Source organism: Martes martes, assembly GCF_963455335.1.
Source record: "Martes martes genome assembly, chromosome: 16".
Classification (NCBI taxonomy): domain Eukaryota; kingdom Metazoa; phylum Chordata; class Mammalia; order Carnivora; family Mustelidae; genus Martes; species Martes martes.
The window spans coordinates 32,479,633-32,494,754 of NC_137904.1; the positions used below are offsets into that span (position 1 = coordinate 32,479,633).

General features: G+C 37.4%; 1 protein-coding gene across 1 annotated transcript in view; it reads right to left on the bottom strand.

The window, feature by feature from the left end:
- Nucleotides 1-1,240: 1,240 nt before the first annotated feature.
- RAD51C (RAD51 paralog C) overlaps nucleotides 1,241-15,122 on the bottom strand; it is a 38,451-nt gene continuing 24,569 nt past the window's right edge. The window contains exons 6-9 of the mRNA XM_080827186.1: nucleotides 12,509-12,575; nucleotides 10,971-11,031; nucleotides 3,423-3,483; nucleotides 1,241-2,452 (exon numbers count right to left, since the gene is read on the bottom strand). Coding sequence (XP_080683312.1) covers nucleotides 2,336-2,452; nucleotides 3,423-3,483; nucleotides 10,971-11,031; nucleotides 12,509-12,575 — 306 coding nt within the window. The 3' untranslated portion in view covers nucleotides 1,241-2,335. The remainder of the gene's footprint in view (nucleotides 2,453-3,422; nucleotides 3,484-10,970; nucleotides 11,032-12,508; nucleotides 12,576-15,122) is intronic.

A 15,122-nucleotide genomic window follows, 5' to 3' on the forward strand; every position in this document is an offset into this window, starting at 1 on the left:
CTTGAAGACCTCAAAAATAATTACAACCAGTCATTCTTCACTAAAGTAGTCATTTGAAATTAGTCTTATATAATTGGATGACTAAATACCTGATTTGCTTGGGATGGTCCTGATTTATGTCCACTGTCCTAGTGTAACTGTTAGCAGTGTCTAATTTCATTCTCAAAAAAGTCCTGGAAAACTATGGTTATTCTATATATAATCAATTACAGAATAATTATATATATATTTTTTAAGATTTTATTTATTTGTCAGAGAGAGTGAGCACAGGCAGACAGAGAGGCAGGCAGAGGCAGAGGGAGAAGCAGGCTCCCCGCTGAGCAAGGAGCCCAATGTGGGACTCGATCCCAGGACTCTGGGATCATGACCTGAGCCGAAGGCAGCTGCTTAACCAACTGAGCCACCCAGGCGTCCCCAGAATAATTATATTTTTAAAATTTTATTAATTTAATGGTCAGTCTGGGACAGGAAATACCAAGTATCACTAAAATCTGGAGAACATGGTTGTCACAGTATATAATATTGAGTTATTTAAGTAATTTTCCTCCACTGAAAACCACAGTAAATTTTGTGAATGAATGGAGAAGTACTAAGAAGAATCAGGTGCCGAAATATTTTTAGATGATTTTAAAACTACTCAAGAATCCAAATTTTTAATTTATTCCAAGTGTTAAATTATTCAAAGGAAAACGTCAATACATCTAGAATTCTAGAATGGATCACACCATGTTTCCAAAATGTAGAAATAAGTAACTGTGAGTTTATCAACCTGAGTATTCTGGAAGATGAACATTCTAGACAATTTCTAGATAGGGTAACAGCTCCAAGTCCTTCCCTTAACATAAAGTAACATAAAAAATAAACCAATGGTTGGGCGCCTGGGTGGCTCAGTGGGTTAAGCCACTGCCTTCGGCTCAGGTCGTGATCTCAGGGTCCTGGGATCGAGTCCCGCATCGGGCTCTCTGCTCAGCGGGGAGCCTGCTTCCCTCTCTCTCTCTCTGCCTGCCTCTCTGCCTACTTGTGATCTCTCTCTGTCAAATAAATAAAATCTTAAAAAAAAAATAAATAAACCAATGGCTTAGGATCTGGGGATTAGGGTCACTAAATTAGGATTGGGGTCACTAAAATCTGATTGGTCATCTAAAATTTGTATTCTACCATTAAAATGAATACAATAATATGCTGACTCATGGTGCTGGCTTTTCTTTGTAATACTAAAAACAAGCCTTTTTCTTTTTTTGTAGTTTTACGGTTTTATTAACACAAATACGACATGCACATAAATTGTCTGTTCTTTTTCTTGGCTGCGCAGCCTGGCATTGGGACTGGTAACTCTGATGGCCCTCAGGATTGCTCTTTCCAGTGGCTTTGTGGTTCTTGGAGGATATACTGTGAGCAATCTCTGCACAGTAAGATTTGCTACACATCAGCAGCACTTCAAGCTCCTTGACACTGTGGACCAGGAACTTGAGAAACCAATGGGCAGCATGTGCTCTGTTTTCTTGTTGCTCCTGTAACCAGTTTTGCGCATCAAGATCTAGCCCTCGAATCTTCTGTGCACCCTATTGTCAATGACTCTGGGTTTCTGCCATTGTGCTTAATTTTGATATATCGGTCTGCCTGGTGGTGGATGAACTTCTTGATTCTCTTTTTAATGGTATTGGGGTTCACCAAAGGTCTGAGGTGGCCATGATGTCAAGTAAGAGATGGCTCAAAACCAGGTCATTTTTAAAAATTATCAAAACTACATTTAGGGGCAGTTGGGTGGCTCAGTTGTTAAGTGTCTGCCTTCGGCTCAGGTCAAGATCCCAGGGTCCTGGGATCGAGCCCAGAACTTCCTGCTCCATGGGAAGCCTGCTTCTCCCTCTCCCACTACCCCCTGCTTGTGTTCTCCATCTCACTCTCTCTCTGTCAAATAAATAAAATCTTAAAAAAAAAAAAATCTACATTTAAAGAGGAAAACCCAATAGGAATGTGAAAAAAAAACAAAAAACCTTTTCTTCCTGGGATTTTCTAAGCAACTAGCAAAGAAAAAAGGAAAAAACAATCTGAATGGTAAATTCAGATTGGCTACATGAGATCAGCTTTTCACACTTGCAAAAATACAATACCTGTTATCATCTCTGCTGTTACTAAAAATGAAAACAGGGCAAAATATAATTGTAGAACTGCTTTAGAAAAATTCAGAGAATCATACTCATTTAGTGTTTTTCACATTCACTTCATATGCTCTTGATTCATATATGCCATAGTGTGTGTTTATATTTTAAAATAGAGAGTCTACTACTTGTATATATTACATCTCACAGCATCAACACATATGTATACTTTAAGACTAGTCTTTGGATTCCTGTTCTTCTTCTGATTCTCGTGACCGTTTTCGGAAATTCAGTGAACCTTCTGTTTGCAAAGAAGATGCAGTAGCAACAACAGCATCTCTAAATCCCTGGGGCTGGAAGATGAAAAAATATACAAGTATGGTTTAAGAACATCTAAAATAACAATTGGTTTTTGAAATATTTTTAAGTTACTGATAAAAGAGCTACTTTATTCTTGAGACAGAAGTTATTAAGCACTGCAAATGCAGAGGTTAAACCTCCTGAATTGGTGTCCAAGCCAAAGCTGTACTAGAGTATTTTAAATCTAGAGTATTTTATATCTGTATTTATTTACTTATATATTGTTTATACATACACACACAGAAGTGCATTATAAAAATACACTCCAAAAGAAAATCTTAACAAACTTTATAGTGACTCTATTGAAGAGTAAAAGGAAGTAACATGTACTAATTACTTAGGTGCTTTACAAATTTATTTTCACAATTAAATACTCAAAATTTAGTTTTCCAATTAGGATACTTTAAATGCACCTAAGCAGTACAAAGACTGAGTTGATAATTCAGTTTCAGAATCTCTATTTCTGTTCTTGTCCTTAAAAAATGAGATGCCAAGAATATATCTGGCTCAACACTACTGATAAATATGCATATTTCAGCCAAAAAAGTGTGTTCTATGATTTTAAATTATAGGAAGATTAACATTTTAAGCAGGATATATTTGGTGGCTATGACAGATCTATAATATCTACTGACTAAAATGGGTAATGTTAGTATTTTTTTCTTGGAAAATCTTTAACAACTTCCACTTTAAAAATTTTTAATATCCTAACATTACATATGGCATGGAACACATTAGCCTACAAATAAGTATTTCCTCTGTTCTTAAGAATAAATTTCAGTCCAATTGTCACCGGAATATTCTGTATATATACTATTTTGAGGATAATGTTCTAAGCATCGAAAGCTGTCCTCAAATATGCTTGCTGCCTACAGAAGTTAACAGAAGCAATTTGTAAATGCTCTCTTCAGATAATTACTGCCCACCAACACCAAAACCCCACTCTAATCAAATAATACTGACTGTGATTTGAAACAGTACTGTAGATTCCTTCTGGCTTGGTGATTTGTACAATGTTGCCAACCTGCTTAGAGAAAAAGAATAAATATACACAAACACATGATCTTAGTTAGTTCAGATGACTGATATAATAATTTACATTTAAAGTTTTTCACTACAATTCTATTGTTTTCTTCCCTAAGGACACAGAAAGCAAAGAAATATCAAAAAGATTCCTTTAATCAATAGCTATATGTATGCATATAATAATCATTACATATAATAACGAGTTGTTTATATAAGTGGAATTTTAAAGCAACCTAAATGTCCAATGAGTAATTCAAATAAATTTCTACATGACAAAATACTACTGATGCTTCAGAAGATGTGGAAAAAAATATTTAACAAGATAAGAAAATGTTAATAATATATTAAGTAAAAGTTACGCTGTATGAGCCCACAGTTATGAGTATGTAAATCAACATATATAGAAAAATTACTAGAAGACTAAAATCAAAAAGTTAAGTTGTTACTACAAGATAAAGATTGGTTTTTTGTTTGTTTTCCCAACTTTATGCAGTAATTGTGTTACTTGTCACGACAGAAGTATTAGACAATTTCTTGGGATATAAATGAGGAGTACATAGTCATATCATACTAATACAAATAAGCAAGGAAGACAGATTCTTTCAAAATGATTATATCCAGAGAATCATCATCATGACAGAACAAGGTCTGTTTAGGTAGAATCTTATTGTGTTCTTTACAAAGTAATATAAAATTGAAAGCTGAAAGTAGTTAGATATAAAATTCTAAGCTCTTATTAAGCTTGCTCAAATATTGTAAAAGCAACAAATATAAGCAAAAAAATTTATTAAATTATTTAAAAAAATTTTTTTTAATTAAGTAATCTCTATGTCCAATGTGGGGCTCGAACTCATGACCCCAAGATCAAGAGGCTTATACTCTACAGACTGAGCCAGCCAGGCGGCCTACGCAAAAAAATTTTTTAAAAAAGATTTTTATTTGTATACCTTATTTGAGAGAGAGCGAGCAAGAGGGAGAGAGGGCAGGGGGAGAAGCAGAGGGAGAGAATCTCAAGCAACCTCTGAACTGAGCACAGAGCCAGACGTGGGGCTCAATCCCACAACCCTGAGATCATGACCTGAGCTGAAACCACGAGTTGGGTGCTTAACTGACTGAGCCACTCAGGTGCCACCTAAGCAAAAGCTTTTTAAGTGCTTTTCAAAATTACTTTGAAACTGATATAACTTATTCACAATAGCCAAAAGACAGAAGCAACCTAAGTGTCTGACAGATGGATAAACAAAATGTAGTTTTTACATATAATGGGATATTATTTAGTCTTGGAAAGGAAAGTTCTTGTCACCATGTACAGTGAACATTGAAAACTATGCTAAGTGAAAAAAGGCCAGGCACAATAGGATAAATACTGTATCACTCCACTTACATGAGGTGCCTATTGTACTCAAATTCATAGACAGAAGGTAGAATGGTGGTTGCCATAGACTGGGGGAGGGAAGAATAGCAGTTAGTGTTTAATGGAAGCAGTTTCAGTTGGGGAAGATGAAAAAGTTCAGGAGATGGATGGTGGTGATGACTGCACAATAATGTGAAAGTACTTCATGTCACTAAACTGTACACTAAACAACTAAACATAACATTTTATCATATGTATAATTCACTACAATTTAATTTAAAAAAGGTGTTTTAAAGTAGGCTCTATACCCAACTTTGGGCTTGAACACACAGCCCCAAGATCAAGAGTTGCATGATCTACTGACTAAGCCAGCCAGGCACCCCACAATTTACCAGTTTTAAAAACTGACATACGTGAGGAGCACTGGGTGTTATATGCAACTGATGGATTGTTGAACACTACATCTGAAACTAATGATGTACTATACGATGGCTAATTGAATTTAAATCGAAAAAAAAAAAAAACAAAAAAAAAAACCATGTCCCTCTCCCTACCACAAAAAAACAATGATATAACTGCACAAAATGCAGATTCTAACTTAGAGAAAAATCATAAACTCTCAGAGTTAAAAGAATCACCTTCTTACATACAATGTAATGTTGATTTATTTTTACTGGCTGCTTGGAGTTTGTTTTCTACTTGGTTCAAGGCACATGGTTACAGGGTGTCAGGAAGGCTTGAGTGTGGCTTGGACAGTAAACAGCAGGGTTCTCTCAATTTCCCTTTTGGTGTTTTGCTGTTTTGATATAAAAGAACCCACTGCTTCTGCTTGCTGTAGACTGCCTAGTTTATGGGAGGGGAGGAGAAGAGCTCTGATGAGCCTACCACCTTCTCAATGAGCCTGGTGGCTGGTATGGCTAATCAGGATTGGGGCCCAGTGTTGGCTTTTCCAGGCTGGCCACCAGGCTGCTTCCTCAAGGCTTCCAGAGCCGAGTCACAGGTGATCATGCTACTGGAGGCCTGAGGAGATTCTGAGCCTTCTGGAGACTCCAACACTATAGCCATGAATGGGAGAGTGGACTTCCCAAAAAAGAACCTTGACCACCAATGACCCGAGTCAGCCTTGGCGAGACCAGGGTGGCGAGGGATGGCTGCACTTGCACAGGAGCTGTTACCAGAAGTGGAACCCAGGACACACTGGTAACAGGTGGCCACAAGTGAGCTGCTGGAGGAGATGGCTGCCATGCAGTCGCTTGTGGGCTGGTGGAAACCTCGGCAGTAACCCCTCATGAGCCTCAGCACATGATCATGGGTGTAGGGATCAGGATACTAGGCCACAGAGTCCATTTGCAGAGGGAGCCCGGAAGACTGCTCCACGACAGAGGCGGGAGCAATTTCTGATTTGTTTTCAAAGACAATTCAGATTGTCTTTGGTTCATGATATGTTACTCTTCAAAGTTTGAAACTGCCCCTCTGCTCAGACACAATTCAAAAGAGAAGCAATCAGCGGTACCTGGATGGTGCCATTGGTTAAATATCTGACTCTTGATTTTGGCTTAGGTCATGATCTCAGGGTCCTGGGATCAAGCCCCAGGACCAAGCTCAAGCTGAGCCTGGTTGAGACTCTCTCCCTCTCCTTCTCCCTCTGCCCTTCCCTCCTGGTGCACATTCACTTTCTCTCTCTCAAATGAATAAATAAATCTTCAAAATAAAAAAAGAGAAGGGGCGCCTGGGTGGCTCAGTGGGTTAAAGCCTCTGCCTTTGGCTCAGGTCATAATCCCAGGGTCCTGGGATAGAGCCCCACATCGGGCTCTCTGCTCAGCAGGGAGCCTGCTTCCCCAGCCCCCCAGTCTGCCTCTGCCTAGTTGTCATCTCTGTCGTCAAATAAATAAATAAACTCTTAAAAAAAAAAAAAGGGGGAGAGAAGCAATCAGAGATCACAGTCCATTAGTTTAATGTTTTAGGTTTATACTTTTGGACAAAAACAACAGAATCCAAAATGTCATATACTCTGTAATTGCAATTGTAGGCAAAAATGAAGTAACTGCTGTGTAATGTGTAATATAAGAGTAGTTGTGTTAGGGATGGAGATTATAAATTTTTACAATGCTTTAGTGTTGATAATTCTATCCTTAATACAAAATATAACAAAAAAATGGGGTGCTTGGCTGGCTCAGTTGGTAGAACATGTGACTCCTGATCTCCAAGTTGTAAGTTGGAGCTCCACTTTAAGCAGAGATTACTTAAAAAATACTTTTTTAAATAAATAAAAGTTAAAAATATATATATATATGTATATATAACAGAAAAATAGAGGAATAGCTCATTTTAGCCTGCCTTATTATAAAACATCACTCTCTTTGATTCAATAAAACAAAAACTAGCTAACCTGAAAAATTAGTATCTAAATCACGTCGTAATATCACCATATATCCAAAAAGATACCCAATACATCTGAATTTTCTGAGAAAATTATTAAAAAATAAATAAGCTTTTGGGGCACCTGGGTGGCTCACTCGTTAGGCGTCTGCCTTTAGCTTGGCTCATGATCCCAGGGTCCTGGGACCGAGCCCCACACTGGGCTCCTAACTCAGCGGGGAGCCTGCTTCTCTCTCTCCCTCTGCCTGCTGCTCCCCCTACTTGTGCTTATCCTCTCTCCGTCAAATAAATAAAATCTTGAAAAAAAAAAAAAGTAAATAAGCTTTTAAGCTTTTACATGTTTATTAAAAATCCTAAAATCAAGTGGGCATTAAATATTCAGGTTGAAAAATTTCCTCAAATTCCTAAGTAAAAATAAAATAATTTTATATGTCATATCTGCATCTCAAGAAATCTTTTTAAACAACAAACTAAACCAAAGAATCACTTGGCTCATGGCCCCAGCAGAAATGAAGCTTAACATATGGCTGAACTACACAGTTTGGGTCAGGAAGAAATACGACAGAAGCACAATTTGTGCTCTAAAGCTGAGCACACATATGAAACACTGTGTGGGGGTGTTGATATATTACTCCACTCTACCACCAGATCTTCTTGGCAAAGAATGATATAATTCTGAACAATCTCAGCCTCATATTATCATGAATATGCAAACTGGAGGAAAACCCGTACAATATACAGGACAGAGACAAAGTACTTATTTGAATAACTGCCGGAATGTCATTTCATTGTTAGTCAAAGGGTAAAAGTCGGGTGTTTGGGGGAAAGATGGGGACTGGAGTATAATATAGGACACTAAGGTTCAATTCTCAATATAAATTTGACTAATCAAGGTTTTTAGTTTTCTGCTCAAACTGGAAGTTTCATTTTTATAACTATTTTTTCCCAGTGTGAATTTCTATTTTTGTCCTTTCAAGATAAACTAAATTTTAGAACACATACAAGATTTCATGCAACTCTAATGACTTAAAGATAACTGGTTTCTTTTTTTTTTTTTAGATAACTGGTTCCAAACAATGAAGAATAAAACTATTTAATTCTATTAAATGAGGTCAACTTATTTTGATTATAATAAAGTATGCACATTACTTATCATATATCCCCAGCTTGGGGGGGGGGGACAGTTTGGAGAAAAGGATTTTACCTAAAAACGAAGATAAGAGCTATACTTTCAGATTTGCTGGCAATCAACACAATACTGTAATTACATTGTAGAAAAAACAATTATAGTAAAAGAAACATACTATTATAGAGTCAGCTACAAAATGTGGATATTACTACTTATTTCATAGTTATTTGGAAAATAAAATGAAATATATATACACACACACACACATATATATACATACACATACACAATGCTTAACACAATAAAGGACAGTTAATAAAATTTCAATAAAATTTCAATAAATAAATTTCAATAAATTTCAATAATTACAGAGTCAACTATAAAATGTGGATATTACTACTTATTTCATAGTTATTTGGAAAATAAAATGAAATATATATATACACACACACATATATATACATACACATACACAATGCTTAACACAATAAAGGACAGTTAATAAAATTTCAATAAATTTCAATAAATTAATTACATTTAATCTTTCTGGGCAGACTTGGTCTTCTCACTTCTATGTAGGTATAGATCCTTCAAAGACTTATTGAAGGGATTATATGAAATATTATATATAAACTGCCCAGTGAAATACCTATCATAAGCAAGCAGTCCTAATATGATAGTTTGGGATATAGAAAAAACTTATGGAACAGAGATTCCCTAAATCCATCCAATTCAGGGCATTTGGGTGTCGATTACATGTCTGCCTTCGGTTCAGGTCATGATCCTGGGGTCCTGGGATGGAGCCCCACATCAGGCTCCATGTTCACAGGGAGCTTGCCTCTCCCTCTCCTCCCCACTTGTGCTCTATCTTCTCTCAAAAAAATAAATAGCATCTTTAAAAAAAATCTATCTAATTCAATGTTCAACACCATTCTCCAATTTCTTGGAAAGGATGAGTAAGAAGCTGAAAGTCATAAAATGGTTAATGCTTAAAAAATGAGCATAATTTTCTGATCTCATGAGTACCTTAACCAATGCTAACTTCTAGAATTTGACAAAGAAGGCAAACATTTTCTGATGAATGCATTAAAAGATGAAACATCTTGGTTTGCTCATATTTTTATATTTTAGATGTATTTCTATTAGTGAATATTTAATAGTAGAGTAAGAGTGGAAGACTACTACTATATACTCGTTCAAGGAGAATCCCTAAAAACATTTACACAGTGGGATGCACTTTACGGAAAACCTAAATCTGGGAAAGTATAAGCAATATGTTCAAAAGATTCTCATCTGGAGAACTATTGCCAAAGGGTTTGTTGCTGAGGAAAGAATTCCTTTTGTGATTCAGAATACAATGACTTATTTACAGAACTGGGGGATGGAAGTCAATTGTAAAGCACTATGTGTTATGAAAAAAAAAAAAGTTACCTGAGCTCTCTGGAAATGTTATTTTTTTAAAGATTTCATTTATTTATTTGCCAGAGAGAGAGAGAGCACACAAGCAGGCAGAGAAGTAGACAGAGGGAGAGCCCGATGCAGGGGTTAATCCCAGGACCCCAGGTCCATGACCCAAGCTGAAGGCAGACACTCAACCAACTGAGTCACCTAGGTGCCCCACAGAAATGTTATTTTTAAAAGAGATATAAACCACAAGAACTGGTTTCAAAAGATGTATGTAAGTGTAATAAATTCTGCCATGAGCTCAGAGTAAGGAAAACCTAATTTGGTTAGGCATGATTTTTTTTTTCAGTTTGGAGAAGAACAAAAATAAATGTAGGCAAAAACTGAGACAATTTCACTGACCAGACCTGATATATATTTAAGTAACCCTTTTTTCCATCTTTGCCCACATGCTTTCTCAATTTCCTCCTTTCATTACAGCATTTCCAAACCAACTGCTTTCAGTTATACAAATTAATCTCAAAGCAGAGGGGCTGGCATAAATCTGACATTTCTAGAAGTGTAGAATAAAAGACTCCACAGCTTTCACTTGCCTGTTTTAAAGAAAATGAAAGCTGGTTTGTTCACTTGCTCAGCAGCTTTAAAAACAAATACAAAGGTTTCATGCTGTCATAGTTTTATTTTAAAGAACAATACTTGTGAAAGGCAGGTAAGTAACTGGGTAACAAAAGTAGGATAGCAAAATACAAAAGAAAACAAAAATAGACACAATTTCATACAAGAAATACATTAAGCAACTATGAAAAGCCATCCTATTTTCCACATAAATTAGTCCTAAAGCTAACCTCAAAAGTTTTCCTTTGTCCTAATTTTATTCTTCTTTCAATCCCTTCTAGGAACACAGAGTACCCACCTCCTTCTTCAAGGCTAATAAATGGTACTTGATTTCAAAGAGCTTTAGAAGGTAGCATTCCTTGGCCACCTACTCATTTCAGGTGCACCCCATCATTTAAATATTCCAAAGAATTTCCTATGTTAGCTAAATGTGCAGTTTAACAACATGTTTCTACGTTTTCTCTAGGTGATGGAGGACAAGGTAACAAAAGCTTTCATTCATGAGACACTGTAGATTTCACCCACTGGAGTAGATCAAAGAAAATATAAATGTTTAGTGTAATTTACCCAATATTCAGAATTATTAACTTGTTTCTATACTGACCTTTGCTTTTGGTCCCAATGAAAGATTAGCCGTATTGTAGCAGCATGTCCCCAACTTTCCCCTGGTGGGAATAAAAACAGAACAACTGTATATTGCCTTATTGACAAGGTTATAAAAGTCTCTCAGAATGCCTCTGACCAAAAGAGTTTTACTTTACCTAATTTAACATGAGAATATACTTATACTTTCAAAACCCCTTGTACACATGGGTAACATCCTGAGATTAACAGATTTTTACCTAGCTGTGGAAATACTGAAGATCATCACCCTTTACTTGCTTTCAGAAAACTTTATAGTTTGAGTCAACACTTTGTCAATCTTCTGTATCATCAGACCTACTAACATATTGCTGGCTAACAGAAGAAAAGCAAAAACTTTGACAGAATATTCTTTTTTTTAAAAAAAGATTTTATTTATTTATTTAACAGACAGAGATCACAGGTAGGCAGAGAGGCAGCCAGAGAGAGGAAGGGAAGCAGACTCCCTGCTGAGCAGAGAGCCTGATGGGGGCTCGATCCCAGTACCCTGAGATCATGACTGAGCCAAAGGCAGAGGCCTTAACCCACTGAGCCACCCAGGCGCCCCTTTGACAGAATATTCTTGAAGAATTTAGTAAAAGGAAAAATCTCGAAGCACTGTGTCCTAACAAAACCATGACTGAGGTTAGAAAGAACCATAAGGGGGCGCCTGGGTAGCTCAGTGCGTTAAGCCTCTGCCTTCGGCTCAGGTCATGATCTCAGGGTCCTGGGATGAGTACCACATCGGGGTGTCTGCTCAGTGGGGAGCCTGCTCCCCCCCCCCGCCTGCCTCTCTACCTACTTGTGATCTCTCTCTGTGTCAAATAAATAAATAAAATCTTTTTTTTTTTTTAAAGTAAGTCATAAGTCTGTTTACTGTAGTGGGATCCGTATTTAAATGGATTCACCCTTCCTCCTGCTTAAGACTTTCTGAAGGCAAGAGTCATCTTATGAATATTTATATGCTCAGTGCCTGACACAATAGTTGCCAAATAATAGATGCTTAACAAATGGTTGTTAAATAACTGAAAGGATGAGTGGGTATCTAAGGGCACTGCGTTCCATGCCAAGACTTATTGGTGAAGGGGTGCCTGGGTGGCTCAGTCTTTAAGCATCTGCCTTTGGCTCAGGTCATGATTCTAGGGTCCTGGGATCAAACCCCGCATTGGGCTCCCTACTTGGTGGGAAGCCGGCTTCTCCCTCATCTACTCTCCCTGCTTGTGTTCCCTCTCTCGCTGTGTCTCTGTCAAATAAATAAATAAAATCTTCAAAAAAAATAAGGCTTATCACCAAATAATCAGAAACAATCTCTGCTTTCATGGAACTTCCAGTACTGAACAAGCATCACATGAAAGAGATAGAAAAAATGTATTAAGTTAAAATGCTTATCTGGGGCACCTGGGCGGCTCAGTCGAAAGAGCATGTGATTCTTAGTTTTGGGGTTGTGAGTTCAAGCCCCACGTTGGTTGTGGAGATTACTTAAATAAAAAACTTAATAAAAATGCTTCTCTGATTACCCACCCAATGCAGGAACAAGCAAGGCCTGATTTCTATCAATCTTCGTTGTCATCTGATTAGTTAAAAGTACCTAAAAAAAAAGGAGTGAGAAAATTAGGCGAATCTCTCCCCAAAATTATCAAGGAAATAGTTGTGATTTTAGTGTTCTGAATACAATTTAAAGAAAAAAATATTTAGATTTTATTTATTTAATTGACTGAGAGAGAGAGCACAAGTAACCAGAGCTGCAGGCAGAGGGAGAGGGAGAAGCAGGCTCTCCGCTGAGCAGAGAGCCCGATGCGGGGCTCGATCCCAGGACCCTGGGATCATGACCTGAGCTGAAGGCAGCTGCTCAACCAACTGAGCCACCCAGGCGCCCCAAGAAAAATATATTTAGGTAATGAAAACTTTTCTGATAAATTTTTTAATTCGCCCATAAGTTATCTGAAAACATGATTCCATTGAATATAAGCATTTTTAACAGACGAGCAATTGTGAAAATGGGAGAATAAAAATATTACAGATAATAAATACACAAGAGTATAAAGAGACCATGTATAAAAACTTCATAACTGGGAGCACTGGAAAAACCTCACTTTTAAAATATAAGTTTTGGATAGGTGCCTAGGTGGCTCAGTCAGTTAAGCATCTGCCTTTAGGTCAGGTCACGATCTCAAGGTCCTGGGATCGAGTCCCATGCCACCTGCTTCTCCCTCTCCCTCTCCCTCTGCCTGCTGTTTCCCTTGCACATGCTCTGTTGAGTAACTAAATAAAATCTTTAAAAATAAATAAATAAATAAAATTTAGGTTTTGGATAAGCCAATAGAAACCACTCAGACCAAGGGGCCTGGGTGGCTCAGTTGGTTAAGCATCTGCCTTTGGCTCAGGTCATGATCCCAGGGTCCTGGGATCAAGCCCCATATTCGGCTCCCAGCTCAGCGAGGAGTCTGCTTCTCCCTCTCTTTCCAACTGCTGCTCTTTCTGCTTGTGCTCTGTCAAATAAATAAATAAAAAAAAAAGAGGGGCGCCTAGGTGGCTCAGGTCATGATCCCCGCGTTCTGGGAGCCTGCATCAGGCTCCTTGCTCAGCGGGAAGCCTGCTTCTCCCTCTCGCACTCCCCTTGCTTGTGTTCCCTCTCTCACTGTGTCTCTTTCTGTCAAATAAATAAAATTTTAAAAAAGAAAGAAAGAAAGAAAAGAAAAGAAAAAAAAAAACCCACCACACCAACAGCAGCAATATCAGTAGTGGTGATAAACATTTACTGAGTACTTACTATATGCCAGAAACTATACTAAGTGCTTTACTTTCATTACCTTATCTAGTCTTCACAATAACTCTATGAATGAGGTAATATTATTAATATTTTTTGAGACAATTATTCCAGTTTAACACATGAGAAATCAGAAGTTTAGAAAGATTGAGTCTGGTGTTTTTGTTTTTTTTCCTACCACTGTTGCCTCTCTAGAATATATTTAATCAAAACAGTGTGAGATACTTAATAAATAACTCACTGTTTACATCTTTAGGAAAGTGGCAAATACACTATTACCATTTCTGGTTTTATAGGAAACAGACAAAAATTATGAGAAAAGACTTAAAATCATAAAGAAAATACAGAAATGGTAAAAAATAAAACCCAGTAATAAGGTCAAATGACTGAAAATTGTAACTATACTAGTCTGCTAATAATAGGTGTTGCTTTACTCAAGGATGGCTTTTAAAGCTAAAAATAGTACTAATTCTTTTGGATTAAACAGTGACCTATAGAAAAGATGCCATGTTTTGAAGGATAGTAATTTTTTTGTTATTTTTTTAATTTTAATTCCGGTTTAGTTAACATAGTGTTATATTAGGTTCAGGTGTACAACATAGTGATTCAACAATTCTATACATTACTCAGTGCTCATTAAGTGTACTCTTTATTTAAAGATTCACTTATTTGAGAATAAGTGAGCAAGCGGCAGTGGAGGGGATCCTTGAGCAGACCCCCGCTGAGCGGAATCTGACATGGGGCTCAATCCCAGGACCCTGAGACCATGACCTGAGCTGAAACCAAGTGTCGGACACTTAACTGACTGAGCCACCCAGGACCAAGATAAGTGTACTTTTAATTCCTTTTGCCTATTTCACCCATTCCCTCACAAACCTCCCCTCTGGCAACCATCTGTTTGTTCTCTGTAGTTAAGAGTCTGGGTATGTGTATATATATCTACACACACACATATACCACATCTTCTTTATCCATTCATCTGTCAATGGACACCTGGGCTGCTTCCATATATATATATATATATATATATATATATATATATACACATAAATATGTGTATATATATATATATTTTTTTAAACTAGCTGATTTCTTTTCTTTAAGATTTTATTTATTTGACAGACAGAGATCACAAGTAGTCAAGAGAGGCAGGCAGAGAGAGTGGGGGGAAGCAGGCTCCCTGCTGAGCAGAGAGCCCGATGCAGGGATGCAGGGCTTGATCCCAGGACCGTGAGACGATGACCTGAGCCGAAGGCAGAGGCTTTAACCCACTTAGCCACCCAGGCGCCCCTGCATTTCTTTTTTTTTTTAATTTTACTTATTTATCAGAGAGAGGCAGCACAAGCAGGGGGAGGTGAGGCAGAGGGA